Source organism: Anopheles moucheti, chromosome 3, assembly GCF_943734755.1.
Source record: "Anopheles moucheti chromosome 3, idAnoMoucSN_F20_07, whole genome shotgun sequence".
Lineage (NCBI taxonomy): Eukaryota > Metazoa > Arthropoda > Insecta > Diptera > Culicidae > Anopheles > Anopheles moucheti.
Window position 1 is genome coordinate 26415531 of NC_069141.1, and position 20094 is coordinate 26435624.

The window sequence follows — 20094 nt, forward strand, 5'->3', positions numbered from 1 at the left end:
GTCCTCTAGGGTGATACGTCACAGCTGACAGGGCCGAAACACAGCTGACACCACGCGTTTACCGTGTGTGGTAGAGTACTTCATGCTGGTTTGCCGAGCAAAGCCGATGTTTGACAGATTCAAACTTCCTCTCGACTCCGTTCTGTTCCTTCTCATTCTTTTATTTTCATGCGAAAGATGTGTACCGATTCCGTGGTAAATTAACGTGTTTTTGATGATCTGTGAAAAGTTTACGGTTAATTGTAACATAATGCCGTTACAGTAGCATACCACCCACCGCTGTATTGCCCACGTGTAGTGTTGTGTTTTCTTCTTCTTTGGGTGGTATGTGAACAAAAATCCATTCCACCCCCACCATACGTTGCCAGGCGTAAATATTTTCGCAATCTTCATGATCACTACCTTGGTACCTCCTGCGTACCGCACTCAACCACCGATGATCCCGATTACTATCGAATTCTGATGTCATCAGCGAATTTTCAACAAACATCCGGTTCGATTGATAGTTTTTGTGTTTATTGTTTATGCTATGTGGTGCTAGTTGTTACAGGGCATCAGCGTGATGCTGCATTGTTAATTTGCTTTTGAAGGTGTGCAGTATTGCGCTGCCTACCCGTAATAGTGCGTCGAAGTGTGTTTCTGTGTGTGCTGCTGCTAGAAAATTGTTTGGAATTGATTGAGTTGGTGCTGGGTCATAGTTGGACATTCGGTTCGGTATCGTCTCCGCGGAGCTTATGCGCATAATAAACGAGAAGTGTCCACGGGAGTGCAGTTAACCGTGCGGAGGTCAACGTCGGATTGCCATCAGCGTTTTGGGGTGCATATGTGTATTTATGAGTTAGTAGTGAGCACGGTCACCAACGGCTGTAAAGTGCGTTCATACCCCGGAACGTAAACGGTGAGCAAAATATTACGATCGAGCCACGGGGTAAGCACAAAGAAGCATAATTCTCCCGTCGAATCTATCCGCGGTTGTTCATGGTCCAGTGCTTTGAAGCATAAACAACTTGTAAGCTGTCACGGCGAGAGCGAGAACAGCATAAGACGCATCCGGAGAACAAAGAAACTAGGCGAGAAAGTAAATCAAGTAACAAAAAACAACTTAGCAGGCCAAGATGACGAACATGAGACCGCCGAGTAAAAACATACTGCTAAAAGTGGTCATTCTAGGTAAGCTGTGAATGGCAGAAAGGTCCCACAAAGCGCATTATCGACCTAACAGAAAGATTCCTAATGACTGTTTTCATTTAACCAACTTACTTTTACTTTTAGGCGACGGGAACGTTGGCAAAAGCTGCCTAATGAATCGCTTCGTCTCGAACTACTTCGATGCAAACAGCTTTCATACGATTGGTGTGGAATTTCTGAACAAAGATATACAGGTGGATCAGGAACGGTATACCCTGCAGGTGAGCTTTACGAGGGCTTTTTTGCTGTTGAGAATAATAGTTTCCCCAAACGGTGTGGGGCACTACACGGGTAGTGCGTGGCGGAGATGCAGCATTTGTTGGCTGGAAGATAATTGAGCAAACGCGACAAACCTTGCGTTGTACGTAGCAATGTTACGAATACGTTTCTGATGTGCTCTATTGGAATTACGGTCCACTTAGACACACATACCGAAACGCACACCCACGGGCAAAGCAAACAAACAAACCCGACAAATTAACGAAAGCTTATCTATGCGCTTCGCTGGAAGAGGAGATGGTGCAGGTTCGCGACGTTTGGTTACGTTTGGTTTATGTACCGCGACCATTGTCTGTGACCGGGCCCATTCGGACATAGTGGTTGGAGCGCGATTTTATCATCCCTAGCAGATGCTTTCGGTTGTTCGCGCTTCGAAACAAGGTGACCACCATTCGGGTGTTTAAATAATGTACATCAACAGATGGTAATCATGATGGTAAAGCCTTATGAATCATTCATCGCTTACGAAAGCGAGCGATTTAAGGGAATATTGCCAATTTGGTTTATGCCGCTCGAGAAGCAGCTTTAATAAAATAGTTGAAAGTAAATTTGCTGCTAGAAATACAATTTCAACTGAAAAGTGCAATGGAAATTGTATAATTAGTGGGAAAACATTATTCTTAGCTGCTTGGTTGAACTAACCCTCGACATGGTTACACCTATCCTTTGAATCTACACCTTCCTATCCTATATCGAACTCTGCTCATTGCTATGAAATATTTCTTATCTTACCGCTTATGTGGCTTATTGGAGAATACAAGCAATAAGTCGGTTCAAGTGACTCTCATGTTACATTAATAAATTATTCTAGACACCTGTTACTTCAAGCACATTTGTATTCAAAATTCATTTCGTTGTGCAGCTCGTAAATGCTCACTTTAAGCTTGCTTTTGATAGTTTGGTAGTTTTTGGTCGGAAGTAAACGTGACCCAAATTTTAAACGTTTGTAACCGTTAACGATTAAATCAACCTGTTCGTCCGGCATGTAAAAATGTGTTTTTGTTCGGACAAATATTTAATTAAACGGCCCTAAGGAACAAGTACACTTTCTACAGGCGCAGGTACAGGCACACATAAAGAGAGACAGAGAGAGAAGGTAAAAGGTACATTGGTGACAGTAATCGATTTAATTTCAACGGCAATTTAAATATGCATGTTACAACAAATGCGCTATGCTTTGCTTGCGTCATATTGCTTTTTTGCATTTTTGTTTGTGTTACTAAGGGTAATCTTCATCTTTCCTCGATCAGCTGTTTGTTTGGTTACTGCGTTGTAAAATATATTTCCATTGTTAATACCAATATTATAAGGTGCTGGGCGGATTATTGATTAGCACGTTGGCCATGACACATCATCGCTGTAACCGTAGTTATCTCAGCTCTATGCAACGGGGTGTTTAGTGTTTACACATTTCATTAGATGCATGGCCACGAGAGTTGACAAAATGCTGACAAATTTGTCAAGTGACAAAAACAGCTTGTCAACTGCGTACAAATGCGAAACAACCGTTTTGACAAATTTGTCAGCATTTTGTCAACTCTCGTGGCCCTGCACCTAGTGGACTCACAAATCCAATAGCATTTCGTCGCTAGAAACCCGGATTGGACTTCAAAAAGAGTTCAATGTAGTCGAATTCGGCGTTTCACACTAATCCAGCGTTGAATCCAGAGCCAGATTAAAAATTGGAAACTAGAGACGAATCCGGAATTGGTATTCGCCGATTCAAATCCGTTACCCACAACTAACACTAATAGCTCGTTTCGCATTATCATTATTATCTGAAGTTGTAAACTCAGCAAAAACAGATTGTATTAACACCTTATTTATTTGTATTCTTCTAGATCTGGGACACAGCCGGCCAGGAGCGGTTTCGTGCGCTGCGGACACCGTTTTACCGTGGTACCGATATCTGCCTGCTAACGTACGCTATTAATGATCGGGTCAGCTTCCGTGCGCTAGCCAGCTGGCGTGACGAGTTCCTTCGATACTACGACGTCAACCCGGACCACTTTCCGTTTGTGGTCGTAGGCACAAAGAACGATTTGCCACCGACCCAACGCGAAGTTTCACCCGAAGAGGTATCCCAGTGGTGTCAGGAGCATCATGTGACTTCATACATAGAAACGTCAGCCAAAACGTCGGAAAACGTTGCGACCGCTTTTGCGCTGGCAGTACAGCAGTGGCGAAAGCTCGAACGATCTACCGAGCGGGAATTACGTGCCCAGGGTCAGGATACGATCGATTTGATGAAGAGTGTTAATTTGACTGCCAATCGTAATCGGTTCTGTTGTGCTGGGCTTGGACGTCCAACGGCCGCTACGATGCAGGACGACGATGATTACCCGAACTGAGACGGTATCGGTTGTTCGTGTTGTAAGAGTAAGAAGTTTAAGAATTATGTGATAAGAGGTACTGGTCTGAGATTGGAGGGTAGAATCAACAGATGGGCCGTGTGTGTCACTACTGCCGGGATATTGCCGGAGTAGGACAGTGTAAATTTTACCTGTATGATTATGGGCAAGGAACGAAAAGTGCGCACAACTTGTTGACTGGTTTGGAGAACAACAATTTTCCTGTTTCAAATTTAATCTCTACATGCACAACAAAGTCTTTCAACTGATGCGACATTAACCAAACGACTCTAGGCACTAGTACTTTATCCAATTGCTGCAAACAGTACTTTACGCCTCATTGCAGACGCATTAGTGACTATATTTGATGTACTGGTATATACTCTTTTTAAAGCTTCAGTTGGTTGAGGTGATTTTAGCATTTATTTATTTTGCAGCGTCACAAGCGTCACCCGTATGGTGATCATACACAGGAGAACACAATCGGATTGATTGTTTTCCGGCTTGGGAGGAAGAAGTTGCATGAAATGAAGTGCATATTTTATTTTGAAAGCATTACAACAGAAGGCATTCGTTAAACGAGGTACCAATTTTCTGTGTAGGATTGCGCCATACACTAGTCATGTTCCACCAGCACATGGCATGCGACGTTGGCCATTGTCATTCGCACTAATCTGCTAAGTTTGGAAGCCATTCAAAATGAGCTCAATGCGTCGTAAAGTTTTTTTTCCTGGCCATTATTATACCATTATTTGCGGCCTTGAAATCGATTAAGCGATGGAGCGAGTGGAACTGCTGCTCCGTCATATTCTTCAAGACCTGCCGCATGGTGAACAGTGGTAGATTTTCCATTTCGTAATTCTCTCTGATAGTTCTCAACTATCTCTTGGGACATGCCGATCTTGTAGAATAAGGGCTGCTGATCTCGCCTTTTGTATACGGTAGATGATACCAAGATTCCAATTACAAGTAATCGATTCACTACCCCATACCTCAGTAATAATTCGATGCATTTCATGTTCTAGTGCTGTACCTCTATTTTGTAACAGTACGGTTACTATTCAGGCGGTGCCTGGTGGCTTATTATACTTGAGCCGACGGATGACCTGTCCGGTGTCGTCAATGCTAGATGGCAGAAGCAAGAAATCGTCTGCTAGTGCAGCATCTGGCCGCTCGTGGAACTGATCATTTAGTAATTCATCGTAATACTGATCCCACCACGAGACGATCTCTGGCTTGTAGCTGACGAGATTTCTATCCTTATTCCGATAACAAGTCACCTTAGGTCTGAAGATGTATCGGTGCCCTCGAGATCATGTTAGGTCATGCTAGCCATTTCTGGCTTACTTGACTTATTTTACTACCTAGCAGAATAGTCAGTTCTTGCTACGGGGGATTAGAATGGATGGGATTTTGATCCGGTCCGTTCGTGTGAACGCTTCATTCGCCATCATGCCACCGGGCCGTCCTCGGCCTTCGGACCGCTACAAATTCATAAAATGCATTGCAAAAAATTAGGCGCATGCAACAACATGCCTTGAAACTGGAGATCGTTTTGGATTACTTTATTTATTTGACAAGAATAAAAACTGTTTCTTTGTTACTAATTCAGCTCCGTTAACAGCGCTTAATAATCTTAATATTTTGCGTGCAATGTAGGGTTGACAGGTTTTGTGTGCTTTGTTCTGCTCTATACAATATTCAGTTTTCTTCTGCTAAAATGGTTCAAAAGAACCTGCGAACAAACTAACATTTCGTACCTGATAAATCTGAACATGTAGAATTGCGTTGACTCGCTCACGCCGAGATTGTGGTATTGAGAGTATGCCTCAAAGTTTTTCTATTTTATTTACTCCCACAGAATGGTTTATATTGCTGCAACAACGAAACACAACACAACACATTATATTTGTAGAGATTTTAACTTTTGGTGCTCCCGTTTTAAGGACTTTTAATTTATACATATATTTTCCGCCCTAGATCCCCCGAACAGAAGAAAATAGAACGTAACACAAAGTTTATGTGGATTAGGGTTATGCATTAGTGACGTATTTACATATTTAACACATTCCGTTTACCGTTCGCCGTGTTGTTTTTTGTAAAATAAACCTATTTGTTAAGATTAAGTCAAACTAGGTCCCGTGGCTTCTCAAACATACAGTGCATCAGTGCGTAGGTGCTTATTCTTGTGCGCTTGCTTCTTGTGTCTTGGCCGAAAGTGTTGGGTGGGGCAGCGCGTTGCGAAAACCTGTGAATTCATCAAACCCGTGGAACATGGAATCGAACTTTAGAGTGAGCTGTTTTGGTTGGTTTAGCAATTAAACGAAGGGCAATAAGTGAACAGCCACGGAGGTGTCTGGTTGGATAGGATTTATGAAACGAATAGTAGTAGCAAGCAGATGTAAGACAGCAAAGAGAGGTGAAACGCTATTTTGTAATAAGCATATTAAACCAGTGCAAATCTGTAGCTCTTTGTACAGCCACGCACATACACACTTGTATAATAAAGCAAATTAAAACACAAAGAAATGATTGTTTTGTATGAGTAAACTATATTTATTTTCGACTGTTACATTCACTTTGTTTTTAAAGCTATTGCGATTAGCAAAACCTGAATTTCTTGATGCACGGACAACTGACCTAAAATTGAAGCATCAAACTTGATACGCGAAAATCAAGCGAACAATAGAAATTCACATTAAAAGGTGCAGGGCCACGACAGTGGACAAAATGCTGACAAATTTGTGCAGTGACAAAATCAGCTGGTCAACTGCGAAAAACCACCGCGCGCGCAATAGCCGCGCACACAATCGTTTTCAGATTTCCGACACCAAGAGAGCATGTTTTTCAAGAGGTGACACCTACAGCGTGGAATACATTCATCCATCACTATTGCATTGCATACCATCAAACCCGTGAGAGCGATCGCTAGTGCAAGTGAGATAGATGCCACGCTTTCTTTCCCTAAGGTTCTCCATGTACTGATAAGCACGCACACGATAATAGCATACAGGAGAAGTACCGTTATGGCACAACTGTTACAGGGTTAACGGATTACAATCCGTGATCAGCTAACTATTTTATTATCTTTACGTTTTTGATAATACTAGTAAAAGAATACAAGTTTTATTGGATAATAACACCACCAAAGAGCGGATGATGTTTTATCCTCAACAATATAGACCCCACACGATCGTGATCTTTCTTACTTATATTTAATGTTTAGTTATGAAAATAAAACAAAAATATGTTAAAAAATAACAAATCTTCTTTTGCACGATTTTTCAGACCGTTCATTGTTGAGACAATTGTCAAAACAGTGAATAATCTTAACATTTAAATAAAACCACAATAATTCATTAATCAATTTACCGGCAACTATTAACAACCGCATGATAGTTTACAAACATGCAATAAATAAAACGCACTTTTAATTCCACACAAAATTATAATGCAAAATTTTAATATCGTTGTGCTAACATTTGTTTCCAACAACCCTGCAGTGGATAAATAAGGTTGAATATCACCTTCTGATTTGGATGCTCTCTTGTTACATGAAACGCAGCTCTGGTGCAATTTTTGAACGCGTGAATCTCAAACTTTCTCCGTCGGCAGATGCGAAATTCCATACAAACGAACCGATTTTCGATTTCGGACACCAAGAGAGCATGACATCATGAGAGGTGACATCAATTCCCCTCCAGCGAGCGTGACAGACGATCCTCTAATACATGGGCTAACACCAACGCATACTATCAAACTCGTGAGAGCGATCGCTAGTGCAAGTGAGATAGATGACACGCATTCTCTCCCCAAGGTTCTCCCTGTCTGATAAGCACGCACACGATAATAACATACAGGAGAAGTACCACAGAACTGTTGTTCCGTCGGCAGATGCGAATCTCCATACAAACGAACCGATTTTCGATTTCGGACACCAAGAGAACATGTTTTTAAGGAGGTGACATCAATTCCCCTCCAGCGTGCGTATAGCTGTTCTGCTTTCGCATGATAACATGGAGTCTGATAGCAGATCTTCTAATAACGGTCCATAATAAATATCACATACTATCAAACAGTGGAACACGTGGAAGTGGTATTTTATTGGTTTTATTGGTTTTTTTCCATTCTGATGAATGCAGTCATCCTCCGCTTTCCTTCTTTCAATTGTGTCTATACTCTCTTCCATTTTCCTCTCTGGTTCAAGAAAAAGGCTAACGAGAAGCTAATAATAAATAATGTTTGTTTGCTGTCTTCTTTTTGTTTTACAATGTTTATCTGCCTTTCCTCTGTACCCTAGAAAAATACCGTTTCCCAATAATTAACGATAGTTCACGCCTGTAAATGGTTTATCCAAACTCGCCCTATTAGTGATTGAGTGTTCTACAATTTTGTATAAATTCTAACATATTAGAACTTGGTTTCTGGCTAACGCCAAAACAAAAAAAAACGCCACGATTTTACTAATTTACCAAAAAAATTAGCACACTTAGCCATTAGCACAATTTTAGCACCTTTATCACACGTGCGTATTATTCCTTATTCTGATTTTCAGTCAAATGTAACGCTTAAAACGCGTGCTTTGTGTTGCTTTTCCCTTTCGAACACTTTTCAATTTGAATAATTACCACCAACAACCGAAATGGACGTCACCGCTTATCCTAAAACATCGCATCGTTAGAAAACTTTTCCAGCAATTAATGGTACACGACATTTGTTTTTACAGACTATTGTTTTCGTATAACCCGCCCCACCTAGAAACTCCCACCGAATTGCGCACTGGCGATTTATGTTCTTCTGCGCGTTCACTATTTTTAAATTTCACTATCATACTGTATGACCTAACCGGTTGCACATTTACGCTAAACACTAAACACGCCGTTGCAATATTAAGTACGGAGAGTGGAAATGATCTAGTTGGCGCGGTAATATCTGTCTGAATGTTGAAAGTTGAAAGTTCACGTACAAAGTGTTTGAATAGGACTTCTCCTCAACCGCGACCACCTTCGAACAGTCTTCGATTCGTAACGGTACTTCTGTGAAACGTTAAAAAAAATTAAATAAAAACAAAGAATCGCGTGAGAATTGGCAATACAAGCGATTGCGAAAGAAAGCGTTAAGTGACAGCGGAACGGCACAAATTGAGAGAATATTTACCGTGGAGCAAACCCCGTCTGAGTGGCGTGCTACACCATTCTTCTTACCTAGTACAACAGCCTCTACCCGTGCCCCATACCGATCGATGTACATCGCTGTTATCAGGAAGAACAAGGATCTCAACGAAGCAGGTGCTAAATAATGCGTACTGCAGGGCACGGAACTTGATCAGCGGTGGATCATCATCCGGTACGGACTGGAGCAGCCCGCCGGGAGAATTTTCTCCCAGCTGCGACAAACCGGCTATTGTTTGAGTAGGTTCGAGGTTCTTGTACGTATCGACTGATAATGCATCAGCACTCACACGAATTACTCGTTTGATCGCTTCCGATATCTGCACGGGTGGGAAACACAAGGAGAAAAGATATCGATTTAGATTCCATTTTTTATTGTTGGCTTGCTGCAACACTTATCACACCCACGAAATATGGACTGCCGGCATCACCGACTACCGAATACCGAATGCCGGCATCACCGGAGATAAGAATCTGGAAAGCTTAACAATCAGACTAATGAGATCAGGAGCAATAGTGCAAGTGAGATAGATGACACGCATTCTCTCCCTAAGGTTCTCTATGTACTGATAAGCACGCACACGATAATAGCATACAGGAGAAGTACCGTTATGGCAGAACTGTTACAGGGTTAACGGATTACAATCCGTGATCAGCTAACTATTTTAATGTCTACGTTTTTAATAATACTAATAAAAGAATACAAATTTTATTCGGCTAATAACACCACCAAAGAGCGAATGATGTTTTATCCTCAACAATATAGACCCCACACGTGATCGTGATCTTTCTTTCTTATATTTAATGTTTAGTTATGAAAATAAAACAAAAATATGTTAAAAAATAACAAATCTTCTTTTGCACGATTTTTCAGACCGTTCATTGTTGAGACAATTGTCAAAACAGTGAATAATCTTAACATTTAAATAAAACCACAATAATTCATTAATCAATTTACCGGCAACTATTAACAACCGCATGATAGTTTACAAACATGCAACAAATATTACCATTAGTTTCACTTAATTACGCTACATTCTCACTTAAATTCCACACAAAATTATAATGCAAATTTTTGAATTCGTTGTGTTAACATTTGTTATCAACAACCCTGCAGTCATCCGGTTAAATATCACCTCTTGATTTGGATGCTCTCTTGTTACATGAAACGCAGCTCTGGGGCAATTTTGGTACGCGTGAATCTCAAACTTTCTCCGTCGGCAGATGCGAAATTCCATACAAACGAGCCGATTTTCGATTTCTGACACCAAGAGAGCATGACATCATGAGAGGTGACATCAATTCCCCTCCAGCGAGCGTGACAGACGATCCTCTAATACATGGGCTAACACCAACGCATACTATCAAACTCGTGAGAGCGATCGCTAGTGCAAGTGAGATAGATGACACGCTTTCTTTCCATAGGGTTCTCCATGTACTGATTAGCACGCACACGTTCGGTTTCAACAAATTCATGTTCAATATATATTTATTTTCTCTAACTTGTTTCGGTGAGGTTACATCGGGTGTTCGATGAGCGACAGTGTTACTTAGAGAATTGGAAGAGCATTATATAAGGGAGTGGGGACAGGATGAGAAACAACATACACAAACAAATTAACATTTACAAAATGATCGGTCGTGCGTCACCATCCGCTATCACTCCTGCATATCTTGCCGTGTTACTGTTACATTTAAATGTGTATGCAGAGGGTTGAATTGTTTCCTCTAAAAAAAACTAAATTATCGTTTGTTTGTGTGTTTTGTTTTATACAAAAGGTTTACAAATAGTTTCATACGCATAAATCTATTAAGAAACTTCCTTCGAAATCACTAATCCTACAGTAGGGTGCGTAGTTACAATTAATGCACAACAACAAAATAGGCACCATTGCATGCAATAGAGTTTGTGTGTCCTCTCTTTTTTCCCTTTTCTCCTCTACCGAGCGTGAAGAAAAGGGTTTCAGTGTGCAAAAGTGCATCCTTTCTCGCCCTTAAACATCCTTACACATTCGTGTGTCTGCGCCTGTGGGTTCAATATACCAATTTTATCCTACATAACTACAGTTACTGTGCCTTTTATGCGTTCGTGTTCAACTGAACAAACTTTACAACAAAATAAAAAGGAAACTAAGGTTTTCGAACACATCGTCGTAGAGAGTGACACAAATGAGAACAAAAAATGACCAATTTAAGCATAAACAGGGACATTCTTCAAACGTACGCATTAAACCTCTACAACGCATGCCTTAACTCCTGAAAAAGCCTTTCAACACACCTCGTTGCATTGACCTTCTTGTGTTTTTGGTGAGTCATAGTTATACTAACAAACGGCATTATTGTTGCTTCTTTCATTATTGCATATATGTTTGTTCGTTCTTTTCACATCTTTCTAAGTTTCTAGTATTCTTTAACTTATCCTCGTTTTAGTTTGTTTTTTTTTTTTCTTTCTGATTTTTTTCTTGTTCGTGTAAGGAAGCAATGCTGCAACGAAAATCCTAATCGAATAAGTCACTTATTAATCAATTTCGTGTGTTTACGTGCATGTAAAGACAAATTTAAAATATGTTTAGTACAATTTAGTACAGCGGGGACTAAAATCGTATTTTAAAAAGAAGTACCAAAAACGATTTGCCATTTTAAGCTTTTCGTTTCTTGTTATTTTTATAACGTTAAGGATATAAAATTTTATACTCGTTTTCAAGCAAAAGAAGCAACATAAAAATTTATACATAAAACAAAAAAAAACACAAACATAGCAAAACTGAACCATTTTCGCTTGGTGTGCAAAATTAACCGGTGAGCTTTTGGGGTGTTGTTTGATGAAGTTTAAAATTAATGATTACACTCAATCAGGAAGACACATGGCAAAGAGCTAAACCAAAAAAAACGTAAACAAAAGGGGAATCATTTGGTAAACTAAAATTACAATGGTACAATTACAGTTGTAGAATAAATAAAATGAATGAACATTGCAAAAGGGCGTGAAGGTGATTCTGTTACCAAAAAGAAAAAAGATAACTTGTAAACCCGGGATGGACGAAATGGGTTATTTTTTCCTTATAAATGGGTCGCTTACGTTACGTGTTTTCTCGACAGCAAACAGTGTAATAGATCACTGTAATAGACTAATAAATCGTCATTATCAACAACAAAAACAACAACAACAACAACAACAATAACAGTACAACAACAGCTGTCCAAACGTATCCTCTATCAGCGAATCAAAAATAGCTAAGCGTGTCGTGATGGCGCATTTGCTGGGACGGTTTTTGGCGTTTTTTTTATGAATTTTGTTCTTTTCAGGTGACTGTTCAAGGCACTGTTAGCGATTGCGTAAAGATGAAAACTGCTTACAACTTCCTGGTAAATGAAAGTATGCTCACCAGTGCTCATTCCTACCCGCTCGCTAACCGCTGCTTACGAACGTGTCTCAATCACGCGGGAAAAAGTGTTTATTAGTACGCTCTAAACTAGCTTTTCGCACTCGTGCACTAATAATAATAATGATTGTGTATGCGTTTCGCGTTGTTCGTCTAAAAAAAGTGGTTTCGTTGCATTTGATGGAGCGTAGCACATAGTTATGGGTGAATTATTTGCATTATTTTGTACAATTTCATTTTGTTCCTTCATAAGCCAAACCAAACGTACCTATTATTTTTTTTTAAAGCGTGACAATGTGTGTTATAGCGTGATGATGCCAGTTTTTCTATAGCTCGTTTAGATTTCCAACTCGAATCGATGAATTTGCTGTTCAACGTCCCTCTCATCTAAGGGAGGGGGCGAACAAAGTTTGGTCGATGGCTTAAGCTCGTGCATGTTATCGTTATCATTATTATTATTATTATTTAAACTACTAACATTGTTGTTGTTGTTGTGTAAGTGATTGTTGTTGTTGTTGTTGTTCAGGTTGTTGAGATGATTCGTATTGGTAGCGTTACTGCTGCCATTATTGCTGCCAACGGACGCATGGTTACGGTGCAGATTGCTGTTCTTGAACGTGGCACTTGCGATCAGCGGAAGTGTGAGGGACACTGGGTGGGGTGTCGGTGGTCCGGGCTGACCGGTGGACAGTGGGCCGGAACCGCCGCTGATCAGGTTCATGTTCAGCTGCTTGGAGCTGAGAACTTTGGCGCGATTGTTGTTGGTGCTGCTCGCCAGATTGACGGAATCGTTGATCGCCGTACCGGTCGGGGCAGTGCCGGGCGTGCTGGAGGTAGAGAAGATCGGTGCTACACCTAGTTTGGCTCCTGCGTTTTGTTCGTGCAGGATCGTCCCGAAAAATGAAAGGTTCAAAGAGAAGGTAAAAGAAGGTTATTAATTTGTGCTAAAGACTCTTCAGTTGTTTTTTCTTTTACACACTATTTTACTGTACAAATGAAACTTCCTAGACAGACAGATAACCAAAACTGTAACAATGTTTCTAACCCATAGTTATTCAATTACGTTTATACAGGAGTACAGACTTCTAAAATTGTTGCTCGTATTATACGTCCAAGATTCAACAGTACAATGTTACACTCAAAACATTTTAAACTAACTAAATAGATGTCAGTTCTTTTGTTTTTAATATGTTTATCTTCTAGTACCTTTAAGTATTTTTAAAATAATAAACCATACTGGTTGTTAAATAATATTACTATTTCTGCTGGAGTTTTTTTTAGTTAACAGTTCTTGTTTAAAATTAGTATATATCGCTGAATACAAAACTAAAAATTTTACCAATTAGAAGTACCCGTTCTACTTCAAATGTATACAATGTTTTATAACAGGAGATATACAAATCTTTAAAAATCTGTGATGGAAGTTCACCTTCATTTATTTGAGTTAATGAGTCATTCAGATTCACAAACCTGAATCAGACTCACCCAACACTTGTGTTTAAGTTTTATTAAACGTTATCTATGTACGATGTGTGAAAAATTCTTAAATAAAGTAATTTTACAATTCAAACATAATTACACATCAATAAAACGAACGGGGAAGTAAGGTAGAAAAATACAAAACAGTTTAAATATACAACCAAACAATACCATATCGAAGAAAACTATCATAAAACGCTTACACAAGATAGAACAATTGTTAAAAACAAACAAGAAGTTATTAAACCCGATAACAATAATTGCATGCAACGAAACCAAACAACCAACAGAACACAGAATAAGTAAATGTACATATAAAATGAAAAGTGTAAAGGAACAGGGTAGAGTAGTGAAGTGAAACGAAAACAGTATAAGAAAATGTGAGATGTGTTTAAAAAAGGGCTACCTTCGGTGAACTTCAACCGTGGATGTGATTCTTTCTTGTTATTCAGTAGATGCTGGCACTCGCGAAGATCGAGCAGCTCGAGCGCACCGTTGGACTCGATCGACGCAGCAATTGGTGCGATCGTCGATGTCGTCGTCGCCGTCGGTGCATTCACCGCCGTGCTGGGCGATCCATTGCCCAGCGTTGGTGGTGTCCGTTTAGGCGTAGTGGCCCTTGGTGAACTTTCTGGTTGCTGGAGTGTGGAGTGTGGTTGAGATCATCATCATCGCCATCATCCGGTGTTGTGTTTGAACGGATTGATTGTTTTGTTGTTGTGTGTTTGGTATTTGTTAGTGGTTAGCCGTTAGAAGAAAAACAACAAAACGTCAAAGATACAATGCACACGTACAAGAGCACACGGAAAGAGTAGGGAGTGGATGGATTTTTTGGCCGGTGGGGGGTTTTATGTGGCAACGAGCCATGCTTCATTTGGACATGCTTTCGGTGCAACAAAATGGGATGAAATGGGTGATCAAAAAAACTCCACACTTAAAGAGTAATGGTGCATTTGGAACTTGGGAAAACTCGAAGAAAAAAACGGAACTCATAAAATTTGACTCCGCGGAGTACATCGAGATATCAGCGGCAGAGGGAATAATGGATTGTACAGGATGCCATTTCCGATGTGGAGGGAAATCAAACTGTGATGTTAGCTATTTACCGTGCTGCTGGTGAACAGATTGGTATCCTTTGGCGTTACGACACTGCTGGTCGGTGGTACGGAAGTCGCTTCTTCCGGTTGATTCGAGACAAAGTGTGCCCGGAGTTGCTTGTTTCTGCAAAACATACGTAAAGGACAGCACAATTAGTTGTTGTTCTTTCCACATGTTCCAACAAATGTTAACTCTTTACCTGACATCAAGTTGCTGAATGTGTTGCTGAGAACATTTCAACTGTTGCGTCGCATTACGAAGCTTTTCCTCGAGCGCGGCCGTTTCAACGCACTTCATCGAGTACTTCTCCGAGAGGGATAGGATTTCCTGCCGAACGTCTTCTAGCTCTTGCCTGTTGAAGAAGGCGATACGATTATAAACATCGTTCTCCACACATTACCACTGATTGTGCGACTTACTCCTTCTCGCGGTACGTTTGGGGCGGTTGGCCACCCTTTTGGAACTGCTTGAGAAACTCCTGCTTGAAGCGCGTCACCTCACGCTGTACCTCATTCTGATGCGCTTTCTTCATGGCGTCGAGTGCTGCCAGTGTTGCCTGCATAGAAAATTTCCGAGGGGTTGAATAGGAAGTTCGTGAACAGTAATTTATTTCTTTGCTACGTTTTACCTGTGTTTCTTCGGCCAGCGCTTGTTCCTTCTCCAGAATGAGTTTAGCGATCTCCTGCTGGTGCTTTTCCTCCAGATCGTGGATGATGCGTTTGTGCGAAGCTTCCATCGCAGCCAGTCCCTTCTCACAGAGTGCCTAAAAAGATGGTAAACAATCGTTAGCAAAATGTGCGCCTAAATGTAGGCAATGGTGCGTCGTAACTACTCGAACACCTACCCTTAACTGCTCGATTTCAGCCTGATAGCGCGATCGCAAACTGTCCTCATCGTCTTTGTCCTTCTGCGAGTCCAGCTCGTTCGCCATCTGCTGCTCCCGGTAGGCAGCGTGCAGATTGTCCACCTGTTGCGCATGTTCCGCCTCCAGCAGTTCCAGATGTTTCTCCAACTTCTTCACATGGTCCTGCTCTTTGCGCATCTGCTCGTACAGATAGTCCCGCTCCTTCTCCAGCTCGGCATACTCGGCCGCCGTTTTACGGCAACTGTCCGCCAACTCCTCGCAACGATCCTTCAGCGAGCGTGCCTTCTTGCACTCCTGATCGTAGCTGTCTAGGAGATCTTCGATTTCCTTATCCTTCTCGTTGCTAGCCGCATCGATGCGGGTCAAGCGGACGGACAGTTCATGCAGCTCTTTCTCCTTCTGTTTTAGCAGATTCCGCTCGTTGTTGAGTCGCTCGAGCAGTTCGGCTCGTTCACCATCGATCGCTTGTATGCGCTGCTGCTGCTCGTCGATGCGACGCTGCAGGGTGGTCAGCTTTTGCTCGTGCTGTTGCCGGATCGTACCGAGCTCCCGTTCGTGCTCTTCGGTCAGTTGCTTCAAGCGATCCTGCAGCCGGCCACACTGCTCGCTGCGTGATTGCAACTGTTTGGCGGCAGTAATCAACGAATCAATGCGCTGCTGTATCTCAACGCACCGCGTATGAATGCTTCGCAAGCTGTCCACGTCGATTGCGCTAGCGGCACTGACGCTACCATGATCAGGGTGGTGTAAAGAAGCCTGCAAAGCGACAACTGACTTCTCCAGCTCGTTCAGTATTGCTGACACTTCCTTCACCTCAGCTTTGTTCAACGAGTGCTCACTGGCGAAGTACTTGTACATGAAGTTAAAGTCTGCCTCGGCCAGAATATCATCAGCGTTAGCCACTTCCAAGTCAGCAGTGAGATCCGTGTACAGGTTCTCATACTGTTTCAGCGCAGCCACACTGAACACACGGTCCGACGACTCGGCACATTCTTGTTGAGTTAGCTTCTGTCTATTCGGGACATAGTCACCTTTCAGTACTTGTACACGCGCATCGATCAGCGCCTTGTGAGCGATAATGTCCGCAAACTCCGCCAGCAATTGCCGTCCTTCGCTTGGTTTTCGCTCCTGTTCCAGATGCAATCGCCACTGGCCCCGCTTCATCTTCTCTAGCGTTTCCTCGTAACATTCGGTCAGTTGTCGTACGGCCGCATCCATTTCACGTCGGAGTGCCTCATGCACGGCGTCCGCGAATGTTTCGAACGTGATGCGCTCCTGTGTGGATAGTGCATATCCGAAGGCGGGTGCTAAGGAGCTTTCGTAGCGCTGCGCGTTTCGCATCATGATGTGTGCAATCTCTGACTGTACCAACTCCGCATTGACCGCTTCCTGTGCCTGGCGCCAGGCTTCCTGCACCGCACCTTGTACCGTTTCGTGCGAGGACGCGATATAGCTGAGCGTTTCGGCAGCCAGCCCGTACGCGAGGTTCTCCATGATGGTCGTTTTGTAGCGTTTGGCAATCAGGTGCACCTCATTTTGCTGCCGCAACAGATCGTCCAACAGCGCGGTACCGATGGGTGGGAAGGACAGCGATCGAATCGTGCTTGTACGACCGGCGGACAGCATGAGTTTGCGAGCTAAAACACTCGCCAGAACGTCTGCACTGCTACTTGGTCGTACCACGCATTTGCCGGAGAGTTTCGCCTTCAGCATCGACATTAGCTGGATGGTTTCGCACACCTCAACCTTGGTTTGACGCTCCTCAAACTCCTGTAAATTTTCCGCGCGTTCCAGCGCGTGTCGCAACCGTCCGAAGCAAACACTCTCGAAGGCGATCCTCTCGGCCAAGAGCTCCATGTCTTTGCGCTGGGTAAGCCCGTTCGTTTCGCGTAACATTCGTCGCTGCTTTAGAAGATCCGCCAACTTACTCTTAAGTTGTGCCTCGAGTTGGTTGAGCGCTAGCTTGATCGGGTTGGATTCCGGCAGCACAATCACACTACCGTACCCAGGCCCATCAACTGGAACGACACAGTTATCGCAGCTCTCGCGCAGCAACTTCGAAACCTCCGTCAGGCAACGTTCGATGAATTTGTACGAATCCTTCCGATCGGCAGCAGGTGATACAGAACGTCGGGAACGGGAAGACCGCAGGCTCTGGAACTGTTGCGCGCTCTGGTCGATCAGTTCACGCACCGACACCACAACGCCCTCGAGACTCTTCAGTCGATCCAACAGATGTTCCGGCACCTGTTTCGAGTTACCCGCGCTGGACGTACTGGCCGTTTCACACTCGCTAACGTCCGGCTTCATCGGCACCACAGGCTGCACGGTCTCGACTCGCTTTTCGAGATTGTTTAACCGCAGCAGTACCTGCATCGGTTGGGCCGAAAGTGACGCACTGTCCAGACTTTTGCGGCGCAGTCTTGTCGAGGAGGAGCGTCGTGGCGGTTGCGTGACTTCCGGCGCTGTCAATTCTACGGTCGCTTTAGCAACCGGCAACACGTTGCCACTTTCGAGCGCATCTATTTTACTTTCCAACTCCGACACCTTCTCTTCTAGCTCCTTCTGAATTGAGAGCGACTCCTTCCCTTTCAAGGACAGTGAGCGTCGCTTCTCGGACCGGATTGCTTTCTGCTTCAACAGGCGCACCTGTTTTTCGGCTGCCGTGTATTTGTTCGTCATGTCCTGGATGCGGTCGGCCATCATGCGCGATTGTGCTTCATGTTCGGTCGACTGGCGGTCGAGTTCTTTGCGCAGGGTAGCATACCCGATCTCCAGCTCGTCGTACAGCCCGTGTGCATCTTTCAGTTCACGCTTCATCGCTTTCAGCTCACTGACTGCACGTTCGAACCGTGCCCTTAGCTCACGGTACTCGTCTGCCAGCATGTCCCGGTCGAGCTGGGTAGGATCGATCGCCGTCAGGCAGGTTAGGTCGCTGAACGAGTCCATCCGCTTGATGCGGCCACTGCGCGTCATCGCCAAGCTGCATATGCTTGAAGCTGGACTGGCGGGTGCCGCAATACCACACTCCTGTAGCCGTCGGTAGAGCGATTCGTTCTCTTCGATTCCGCGCGCCAACCGTTCCTCTAGCTCCTTGGTTGTTTCGCGACTCTTCGACAGCTCGTGAGTGATACGATCGATTATCTCCTGTCCGGCGGCTCGACTGTCCTGTAGCTGCACCATGAGCTTTTCGCGGTTTTCCTCCAGTTCGCGTTTGCGGGTCAGCTCCTGTTCAGTGCGCTCGAGCGTTGTGAGCAGCTCAGACATGCGAGCCTCCCGCTCGTGAGTTTCTTCGCGTAACATCGCCAACTCCTTCTCGGCCGCTTGCAATCGTAGCTGTAGCTCTTTCTCCAATCCACTACCGTCCTCCTCCTGTACGGTATTGATCGGTTTCTGCACCGGAACCGATTGAAGCGTTAGGAACTCCGATGGTACGCTCTCGATCGTGCTACGCCGCGAACTCGGTGGCGATGAGCGGCTGCGCTTGTGCAACCGTTGCTGACTTTGGGCCGAAACCGGGGTCATTCTTACTCTATCTTTGGTACGCATTGCCGCACTGGTCAGCGGCACCGACGGAGGCGAAGGCGACACCGGTGATCCCCAGTCGCCGACACTATCACGCCGGCCACCTTCCGACGCCGTTCGGTACTCCTCGTCCGACGAGAACAGCAACGATTTGGGTGTTAGCGGTGTGACGGGCGACTGCACCACCGGTTGCTTTGGTTGAGGCTGACTACAACTACTGCTACTACTACTAGTGCTAGTACTACTGCTATTGCTACTGCTATTGGTGGTGGTGCTGTCCCCGGTGCTGGCACCGTTCGGTTCGGTAATGGCTCGCGCAGACGTCAGGTGCACGATGACATCTTTCGGCACCTTATCCACCACATCCTCGCCCGGGCTTGCCGCCAGCGGTACAACACCCTCAATCAACAGGTGACCATTCGTGGCGTTGTTGTTCTTTTCGAGCAGTTTGCTACGCTTCATCTTCGGCTTATGCTCGATCGTATCGCTGATCAGCTCGATCTCCAGCGCGCTGGGAGTGGTCGGTGTTGGTGGCGATTTGTCCGGTAACGTTTTGAAGTTATCGTCGTTTTGATTGCTTAGCTCGAGACTAGCCTTCGTCGGTGGCAGCCCGGCCGCGTTCTTCAGCACGTTGATCCAATTGTTGCGCACGTTGATCGTTACCGCGGACAGCACGATACGATGGTTGTCCCAGGTCTGTTGAAGGAGGAACACAGGCTGAATGTTAGTATGTACGAGTAAATGAGGAGTTTTTC

The 20094-nt window shown here is 43.8% G+C and overlaps 2 protein-coding genes and 1 long non-coding RNA gene across 5 annotated transcripts in view; 1 reads left to right on the forward strand and 2 right to left on the reverse strand.

Annotated features, from left to right (window-relative positions):
• Window positions 1–189: 189 nt before the first annotated feature.
• On the forward strand, window positions 190–6332 carry LOC128305043 (ras-related protein Rab-9B). Of its 2 annotated transcripts, XR_008287444.1 has the most exons (4): window positions 190–1170; window positions 1273–1409; window positions 3309–4722; window positions 4884–6332. XR_008287444.1 is itself a non-coding variant. In XM_053042323.1 (3 exons), the coding sequence occupies exons 1-3, from the start codon at window positions 1116–1118 to the stop codon at window positions 3816–3818; spliced, it is 702 nt and encodes a 233-aa protein (XP_052898283.1). In that variant the 5' UTR covers window positions 190–1115; the 3' UTR covers window positions 3819–6332. The 2 variants fall into 2 exon arrangements, 1 of the variants encoding a protein (XP_052898283.1); XM_053042323.1 differs by having other exon boundaries at window positions 3309–6332.
• A 1580-nt stretch (window positions 6333–7912) lies between these two features.
• Window positions 7913–9452, reverse strand: LOC128304175 (uncharacterized). Of its 2 annotated transcripts, XR_008287405.1 has the most exons (3): window positions 9398–9443; window positions 9023–9309; window positions 7913–8854 (listed from the first exon to the last, which is right to left on the reverse strand). It is a non-coding gene; the product is annotated as an uncharacterized LOC128304175 (long non-coding RNA). The 2 variants fall into 2 exon arrangements; XR_008287404.1 differs by having other exon boundaries at window positions 9023–9452.
• A 2328-nt stretch (window positions 9453–11780) lies between these two features.
• Window positions 11781–20094, reverse strand: part of LOC128305581 (protein outspread) — a 194561-nt gene continuing 186247 nt past the window's right edge. Inside the window, exons 10-16 of the mRNA XM_053043095.1 lie at window positions 15794–20035; window positions 15578–15712; window positions 15369–15505; window positions 15149–15301; window positions 14958–15072; window positions 14258–14489; window positions 11781–13239 (exon numbers count right to left, since the gene is read on the reverse strand). Coding sequence (XP_052899055.1) covers window positions 12710–13239; window positions 14258–14489; window positions 14958–15072; window positions 15149–15301; window positions 15369–15505; window positions 15578–15712; window positions 15794–20035 — 5544 coding nt within the window. The 3' untranslated portion in view covers window positions 11781–12709. The remainder of the gene's footprint in view (window positions 13240–14257; window positions 14490–14957; window positions 15073–15148; window positions 15302–15368; window positions 15506–15577; window positions 15713–15793; window positions 20036–20094) is intronic.